Here is a 9,264-nt window from a genome sequence, read left to right as displayed (position 1 = left end):
GCCTCAAGCCAAATTAACAGAATATGTGTGATTGATTTGATTCTATTTCAATATTAACTTCATGTGTCATTAGACGCTGTATTATGAATAGCAATATGGAATGTCCAAGGTCGAATTGTGATAATGTTTCAATGCAACTAGCCTAACAGAAACTCTGTGACAGCATGTCCTGACAAGTATCTCAAACACAGATTTATACTGCCACCCCATGGCCTGCTCTCCCATACCAGGGCTTGTTCGTCCATACAGACAGACAGAGGGATGAGAGAGTTTAGAAATGTCAGCACTTGGATATGTATATTAGCCCACTGTGTTGTTCACAATTAAATATATGTAGAAAAGTTGGTTAGGCCTATTTTATGATTGAACAACCAATATTCACTGAAGAAAGGTATAGTGTATAAAAGCAAGGAAGTAGTCATTTAATAGATAGGCCTAGTCTCTCCTCAAGCAATTTTCATTATTTAGCATGTGGTGATGAGATTGAACAATTTATATTTCTTACTTTAGAAGAGAGGGACAATAATTACAAACTTTTATGTTGTTGAGTCCAATAATTTTTTCTTATAATGGGTAGCTAGCTATTTGATCATTTTTACGAAAAACATTTGCCAAATGTATTAAAATGCGGAAATCAGAGACACATAAAACATTTCCTTGTATTTGTATCCATTTTATTGAAGTATTGCCCAAATTGATAATGAGAAACACAAAAAAATGACGATACTATTTAGATGACCCCAAACGACACCACTGCGTAAAGTTCGCTGAGTAAACTCAATGCTTGTGTAAGCTACAGTACAGTATAAGCCTTGTGTAACTGCACTTCACAGGGAGGAAAGGGTTAAAGCGTTTCTCTCGAACCTCAGGCTTTCTGTGCATGCGTAAATAAACTAGCCCGTTTTCATAAAATGTCTGAGAATTCCAATTTTCCTGTTCTCTCCAACTGTCAATAGCGCCGCATGCAGAGAAAACTGCCAGGCTATATTGCGTAGGCCTACTCATTAAAACGGATAGTGCGCGCGCTCCTCCTCAGAACTTTGATCTACTCCACACACCCACCTTAATTAACCTATTCTCTGCAAAATAGGCCTACATGTCACAGAGCAGGCCTATTGTTTAATGTCGTAGTGGGTTTTAGTGTGGGGTTAGTACGTTTAAATTAACAGTTATGGCGAAATGGTCGGTTTTACTATTTTACCTCCTCCAAGGACTGGCTCATCTTATTACTGGACAGCAGCAGCCACCGCGTGAGAGAGTGGGGCCGTGGCGGCAGAGGATTCAGTGGAAGAATAACGGTCAGGTGTACAGTCTAATGAGCACCGGGTCAGAGTATCAACCACTGGCGCGCCCAAGGAGCCAGTCCACGGTATACGTGAGCACTAGGAGGGATGGCACCGGCCAGACTCAGCCTGGAACGCGGGAAGGCAGAGTGGCTCACATAAGATCTGGACGAGTGGAATCGAATTTAGGCGCAGAACATTTACGGGACCAAACCAACAATGTTCTAGATCCTGGATCTGTAGCTCTAGGACATGACAATGGGCAGTACGTGGTGCCCAATGCTCGGCGGCACTCAGGCGCCAGACAGCAACCTGCGGTTCCATACCGAGCGGGAGTGGCTGGGTCCCCTGGCGCACGGCGCTACTCTCCAGAGTACACATACCGAGTCAACGCATCAGTCCCCGCGCTGCTCCCCGAGTTCTCCGGTAGCGGAATACCGAGGAGAGGAACGCCAGTCACTCAGGATGCTACCGGGGATACTCGCTCGGGGGTTCATGCCTCTCCACCCCGGGGAAGCGAGGCAGTGCTTGTGCCAGGTGGAGAATACCAACAGATACGCGCTGAGCCGGAAGCATCCATCTCCAGGCAAACTGCACAAATGGAACATTCCAACTCAGGTTATGTCGTCCCCAACCGCAGGGATGCTCCTCCACTACCCAGACCGAATAACAGTGCTGAGACGTCGATCGAGGCAGCGAGTAACGGCGAGGACATGGTCTCGGACGACCCTAGGAACCCTTTTAAAAACCACCGGAATTCCGTTTTCTACAACATGTACCCCTCCAGAGGCAGAACGCCGGTAGTGCGCACGCGGCGTCCCCCGGCGCCAGCTCCTGGCACTGGATACGGAACCAGATATTTCCAGAATGGTGAGTATGCTAATTGTCGCACGTGTAGAATTTTAAATGTTCCTGGTGCAATCGTTATAAGCGATTATAAAGCCATATTTAATGCCTTATATCATTCCCAAGGGCTCCCAGACCTCGTCCCAGACCCGTATTCCATCCAGGCTGGTGCCTACATCCAGCGGATGCAGATGTACTCGCTGCGCTGTGCAGCTGAGGAGAACTGTTTGGCGAGGTAAGTGCCTATGCAACTGGCTTTCTTTTATATTACAAGTTATGTTTATCTCTTAATCCACAATACATACACTTTCAGAAAAAAATCAACATTATCCCATTGTCTCTTAAATTCCTGCAGTTATGTGTGGTTAATGTCAATAATGCCTTCGACTGGTAATTTGTGACTCAATAAGCAACAAAGAGGATCCCACTTAGCTACTGTTGTTTTCTACAGCCAATTTTGACCATTGCAAATGTTTACTTGATCTGATAGGATGACAGTTAATGTTTCTTTCCATATGTGATCTCTCCCAGGTCAGCGAGCACAGCCAGGGACATAGACTACAGAGTACTGCTCCGCTTCCCCCAGAAGGTCAAGAACCAAGGCACCACTGACTTCCTTCCGGTCAAACCAAGACACCAGTGGGAATGGCACAGCTGTCACCAGTAAGTAAATCCAAGTAAATTGCGTATAGGAAGTAGAAAGAACTAGCTCCATTTGTCTCAGGTCTCCCTCATTCCATAGGAATTAGTCACTCCTGACAGGCAATACAAGTTATTGTGCTGTTAGGGGACCTGTGTGTAAATGTAACAATCTGTGATATCTGTGATCGTTTTGTTTGTCTTGTGTAGTTTCTTAATCATTGTAGGTGTAAGCATGTATTCCTCAATATTCTTCAAAATCACCGTAAATATGACATTATATATAACATTCATGGAAAATAAATACATGCGTTAGCTATGTTTCCATTAACTTTTACAATAATTTTTTGTCGACATTTAGAAAGTTGACAAACAGATACGACAATTGCCTGCTACGGTGCGTTTCCATTGAATTGTCTTGTGTCGATAAAAACTGTTGGGCGTAATGGTGTCACACCCCAAAAAAAGTGTGTTGAATAAAAACAAAGTGCTTGGAGTATTTCCATTATCCACTTAGACTATTTGCGCATTAATTAATACATTCCCGAGATCCTGTAAGCCCTCCCACCTATCATGTCTCAGATAACCCGCAAAAGCCAACATGGAAAGAATGTAAGATTTGACAAATATTTGCCATATCCTAATCATTCTCACAAGCCAACATATCGCCAGGGCCCGTACAATGGTGAAACCTACACAACTGTAAATCTGAAATAATTGGATGATGAAACTTGCATACAGCCAACCAGAAAAGCAAGGTGAAGCAGTTCAGGCATTCTCGCAGTCTTGACAAACCTTGTCCTTGCAAAGAAACATTTTTATAGTGGACAAATAGATTTAGAAAGCAGTATGCATTTCAAATTAAATGTGGAGTGGAGCTTTATAGTAATGTGATGACATCACATTCCCCACATACCTTCAAAATGATTCAGCAATCATTATTTATTTATTTTGTCGAATAAACCTGGGTCAATAGAAACCTGCCCAATGACTGCTAATGTTAGCAGTAGTATTTATACAAAACTTGTTAGCACATATACAAACCAGCCCATTGCTCAATATGATCTACCAGTCAACCGTTATGCTAATGTCGGGATGGGCAAGTTTGATGGGGGTGGGAGCCACAAAATCCGAACTCATCATGTGGTGTCACAGTGGCTCACGGGTCTACGTACCCAAATCCATACCGACACACGCAATCAGAGCCAGTCCTAGCCTTTTGGGGGCCCTAAGTGAAGGAGTTTTCATGAAAACAGAGGAGAAAAAAGTGTCTCTGATAATCACATGCTGCTATTTATTGCTGGCCAGCAGATGTCACTAATGTGCATTGTGAACAGATAATGAAGTTAAGAGTAATGACCAGTTTTTTCGTCACAATTTGGTGAAAGTGCCGAAGCCTTCAGAAAGCCTCACTTTCCCATCACTAGTGCTAACATTTTGTAGTCACATTTTCATTTACATACTTTCTTAGATTGTTTTGGAGAGTTTCATCTGCGTGTTTGGTGTGCTCTCACCTGTCTGAGTTTTTGAAGGGCCGTCTTTATACTTGACCATAGAGTTTGCTAGAGGTCACACCTGCCATGCATGCCCTCTGTCCACCTCCATGCATCAGACTGGGTGAATTCTGAATAGTACGGCAGCACAATGTTTGAAGTTCACATTTTGGTTCTGATATTGGGGCCTAAGTTCCTCACACAGTATGTGGCTGTGTGGATGTGGGGGTCAAATTCCAAAGAAAGCTGTTGTCTTACTCCCCCTGCAGTCAGGGTTAAATTCCCACTTCCGCCTGTCCAACTTTCACTCCTTTTCGTTCTCCTCCTGTTTTTAATATGTCTAAACAAAGCACAAAAATTAAGGTGTAATTTCACCCCCAGAAAATTCTCTATAGGCCCTAAGATAAGTTGATCTAACATGGGCTTAAATCCATATTTCATTGAGCCCATGTTAAGTCGTACTTATCTCAAGTTTGAATCAGGCCCCATGTGCTCAGTGTAACAAGGGTGGTTAAGCACAACTATTTTGTCCTGAAGACTGGCTGATTGGACTCGGGCGGTGTTTTGACAAGCCAGGAGACCCAGTGTCTTCTTTAAAATGTTTATCAAAATATTGAATGAAAATCATCAATCAATATGTGTGCTATAAACCAATAGCATAAATGATTGAATGAGAGACACAGTCTGACAAAATATTCTGTTTGTGTTTTGATCCTGACTTTTACATGAACTAAAACACCAAATAGTGTTTTCACAACACTTTCTTAAAAATAAGAACCACTTTGGGTGTTTCAGAGTACATCCATTCTGCTTTGAAATACATTCTGCGTATCATAACAGTTACATTGGGTTTACATTCAAACACCCTCCAAACACCAGATTTCAGCTTAGGTGCACTACTTTTCATGGGTTTACTGCACAACGATGGTATATACAGTATGTAAAAACTCCCTCCTTTTTCCTGCCCTAGACACTACCACAGTATGGATGCCTTCAGTAACTATGATCTGCTGGAGGTCACAACAGGAAGGAAGGTGGCAGAGGGACACAAGGCCAGTTTTTGTCTGGAGGACACGGGCTGTGATGCTGGATTCAGACGCCGCTACGCATGCACAGCACATACACAGGTGAGTACTGCACTACAAACACAAGATCATACCATTTTGTGAGGTACGGGTACTGCACAAAGTGCTTAGGGCCCCTACTGATGTAACAAAAGGTGAATATGATCCACATTTTGCTATAACTGTGTTTTGTGTTGAACAGGGGCTGAGTCCAGGATGTCATGATACATATGCTGCGAATATTGACTGTCAGTGGATCGACATCACTGATGTTCCTACAGGAAACTACGTCCTGAGGGTAACTACATTATATTGTGTCTGGATCGCATGTGACAAATAAAACATTTGATTTGATTTGTCTAAAGCTTACAACAGGAACTCTCTGTTTGGTAATGATTCACTTTAAATGCATTTTTTTTTGCCTAGTCCGATCTGTATGTGCTTTGGCCATCTCACCGAAGCAGTGTTGTTCACACAAACCTTTATTTTCTTAGGTCACAGTCAACCCCAGTTATCATGTGCAAGAGTCAGACTATTCCAACAACGTGGTGAGATGTGATGTCACATACACAGGTACTCAGGTTCAAACACGGAACTGTCGGCTAACCAGGTAAGATTCTCTGTGATTGGCCAATATAATCATATATTCTCTGTGATTGGCCATGATGTCATAGATATCAAGGTCTCAGCCCTGCATAGTTTTTACCATCCCAAAGGGCATGTAAGTGCAGAAAATAGAGTCTGGATGGCAAATATAGATGTTTTTCATGATTGTAATAGCATTACAATTAGTATAATAGCATACAGTGCATCCGGAAAGTATTCAGACCCCTTGACTTTCTCCACATATTTTTTTTACTTTTACAGCCTTATTCTAAAATGGATTAAACAGTTTTTTTTTAATTCCTCATCAATCTACACACAATATCCCATAATGACAAAGCAAAAACAGGTTTTTAAACATTCTGGAAAATGTATTAAAAAGAAAATGAAATGTCATATTCACCTAAGTATTCAGACCCTTTACTCTTTGTTTGTACTTTGTTGAAGCACCTTTTGGCAGCAATGACAGCCTCAAGTCTTCTTGGGTATGACGCTACAAGCTTGACACACCTGTACTTGGGGAGTTTCTCCCATTCTTCTCTGCAGATCATCTCAAGCTCTGTCAGGTTGGATTGGGAGTGTCGCTGTACAGACCTGAAAGGTCTCTCCAGAAATTTAAATTGGGTTCAGGTCCGGGCTCTGGCTGGGCCACTCAAGGACATTCAGAGACTTGTCCTGAAGCGACTACTGTGTTGTCTTGGCTGTCTGCTTAGGGTCTTTGTCCTGTTGGAAGGTGAACCTTCGTCCCAGTCTGAGGTCCTGAGCGCTATGGAGCAGGTTTTCATCAAAGATCTCTCTGTACTTTGCTCCGTTCATCTTTCCCTTGATCCAGACTAGTCTCCCAGTCCCTGCCACTGAGAAGCATCCCCACAACATGATGCTGCCACCACCATGCTTCACAGTATGGATGGTGCCAGGGTTCCTCCAGACGTGACGATTGGCATTCAGGCCAAAGAGTTCAATCTTGGTTTTATCAGACCAGAGAATCTTGTTTCTCATGGTCTGAGAGTCCTTTAGGTGTGTAAGGTCCTGGGTGTCGTGAGGGTGAAATCAGGCGCAGGAAAGCAGAGAGTTCAATAAAGTGCTCCTTTAATGCACACACGGTGAACCACGGCCACCACACTTTTGGGTGCTCAAACAAAATGCCCCAGACACAGGGAACGAAAACAGTCAGGCACTAAATACACGAACACATTCGTCTGTAGCAAACACCAGGGTTAGAATGATCAATCCCGCACAAAGAAACGGGCAGACCGCCGAGCACCACCCGAATGGGAAGGGGAGCCACCTTCGGTTGGAGTCGTGACAAGGTGCCTTTTGGGAAACTCAAAGCGGGCTGTCATGTGCCTTTTACTGAGGAATGGCTTCCGTCTGGCCACTCTACCATAAAGGCCTGATTGGTGGAGTGCTGCAGCAGAGATGGTTGTCCTTCTGAAAGGTTTTCCCATCTCCACAGAGGAACTGAGTGACCATCAGCTCTGTCAGAGTGACCATCAGGTTCTTGGTCATCTCACTGACCAGTTCCGAACTTCTTCTATTTAAGAATGATGGAGACCGTTGTGTTCTTGGGGACCTTCAATGTTGCAGAGATTTTTTGGTACCCCTTTCCCAGATCTGTGACTCGACATGATCCTGTCTCGGAGCTCTACGGAATATTCCTTCGACCTCACGGCTTGGTTTTTGCTCTGACATGTATTGTCAACTGTGGGACCTTATATAGCAGGTGTGTGGCTTTCCAAATCATGTCCAATCAATTTAATTCACCACAGGTGGACTCGAATCAAGTTGTAGAAACATCTCAAGATTGATCAATGGAAACAAGATGCACCTGAGCTTAATTTCGAGTCTCATAGCAAAGGGTCTGAATACTAATTTAAATAAGGTATATGTTTTTTTTTTAAAAACATTTAAATAAATAAATAAATTTCTAAAAATAAATTTTTCTTTGTCATTATGGGGCATTGTGTGTTGATTGATGATGAATTTTTTTTATTTTATCATTTTTAGAATAAGGCTGTAACCTAACAAAATGTGGAAAAAGGGAAGGGGTCTGAATACTTTCCAAATACACTGTAAATATGATTTGAGACACTAAATATTTCTTAATGTTCATCTCTCTCTTCCTATCTCCACAGGGGTTAAATCTTTCCTTGGAATGTAAGATTCTAGGCATTTTCCTCTTGTCTCTTGAAGTACTGTAAACTACAACAATCTCAACCAGTTGTTGCAGTTGTAGATGGAGTCGTTTTTATAAAATTGTGCAGCATTCCCCTCAAAACTTCATGTGTTCCTTGGGTTATTTAGGGTGTTATATGTTTGGAAATCAGTTGTAAAAGAGGATTTTTTTTACCCAAAACTTTTGTAACATAGGCATTTACTGAGCATTATTACATCACAATGTATTTATATCGATATGACATTATCCGTTGAAGAAGAGGAATATTTTTGTATTATTTAGCATGATCTTGAAAATGGAATGGAAAAAGTACTGTGCTTGAATTAAACTATGCTTGAATAATATTGTTTAGATTTTTGATATTTGATCTGCAGTTGAATAGTTAGATGCAGTTGAGTAACCACTTGGTGGCCATAATTAATACGTTGCAAATGCCTGACCTGTATGTGCTAAGTATTAATTAAATAATATATTTCCATTCACTTTGTAAGTGTGTATGCATGTGTGAGCGAATGAAGACATGTTTTATTTGAAATTGTAATGAAAAGTTGTTTATATGACGCTCAAACCTGTTAATATTCCAAGTGTTGTTGTTAATGTTGATACAATAAACATGGGGAAGAGTGAGAATATAAAAAATACGTTCACATCTGGCTATTCTTTTTGTCGCATGAAACATTGGGCACCTTTGTGTCCGTTAGATTTTTGTGGAAGGAATTGATCATAAATATACCAACTATATGTTACAAAAAGTGTGTAGGAGGGATATGAAGTATGTTGTTATGCTGCTTTGTAAATACTGCAGTATGTATAGACTGAAATTGTCTCATTTTACCTGATGAATGGAGACTGGAAGGGTTGGGGGTCAATTCCATTTCAATTCCAGACAATTTAGGAAGTACGCTGAAATTCCAATTCTCTACAAAGCATTTCAATAAGTAAAATATGCAATTGAAATTTGGCTTACTTTCTGAATTAACTGGAATTTAAATGGAATTTACCCCAACCTTGGTACTGATTGGAGATGAGTGTGTGCAGATTTTGGCTTGGCTGAAATACTAAGCCCTGAGGCTTAGAGAGAACCAAACACACAGAGAACCAAACAGTGCAAGCTGCTCTACTGTGGCAGTGTGATCTGTAGCGATGTGTTTGCTGACAGG

The 9,264-nt window shown here is 41.8% G+C and overlaps 1 protein-coding gene across 1 annotated transcript; it reads left to right on the top strand.

Annotated features, from left to right (window-relative positions):
- Positions 1-933: 933 nt before the first annotated feature.
- Positions 934-8,743, top strand: LOC109872314 (protein-lysine 6-oxidase-like). The gene is made up of 7 exons (XM_031807060.1): positions 934-2,153; positions 2,256-2,364; positions 2,661-2,792; positions 5,232-5,388; positions 5,528-5,623; positions 5,820-5,935; positions 8,064-8,743. The coding sequence occupies exons 1-7, from the start codon at positions 1,172-1,174 to the stop codon at positions 8,068-8,070; spliced, it is 1,599 nt and encodes a 532-aa protein (XP_031662920.1). The 5' UTR covers positions 934-1,171; the 3' UTR covers positions 8,071-8,743.
- Positions 8,744-9,264: the final 521 nt, after the last annotated feature.

The sequence above is a fragment of the Oncorhynchus kisutch genome, linkage group LG27 (genome assembly GCF_002021735.2).
Source record: "Oncorhynchus kisutch isolate 150728-3 linkage group LG27, Okis_V2, whole genome shotgun sequence".
In the NCBI taxonomy this organism is placed as follows: domain Eukaryota; kingdom Metazoa; phylum Chordata; class Actinopteri; order Salmoniformes; family Salmonidae; genus Oncorhynchus; species Oncorhynchus kisutch.
Note: the sequence above shows the minus strand (reverse complement) of the source record. Positions and strands in the feature narration are given on the sequence as shown.

What these genes read in the sequence shown, in the direction of transcription:
- LOC109872314 (XM_031807060.1), top strand. Translation starts at nt 1,172, where the DNA reads ATGGCGAAATGGTCGGTTTTACTATTTTACCTCCTCCAAGGACTGGCT. An exon ending in AACCAGATATTTCCAGAATG is followed by an intron (nt 2,154 to 2,255) that starts GTGAGTATGCTA and finishes ATCATTCCCAAG; the next exon opens with GGCTCCCAGACCTCGTCCCA. An exon ending in CAGGAAACTACGTCCTGAGG is followed by an intron (nt 5,624 to 5,819) that starts GTAACTACATTA and finishes TTATTTTCTTAG; the next exon opens with GTCACAGTCAACCCCAGTTA.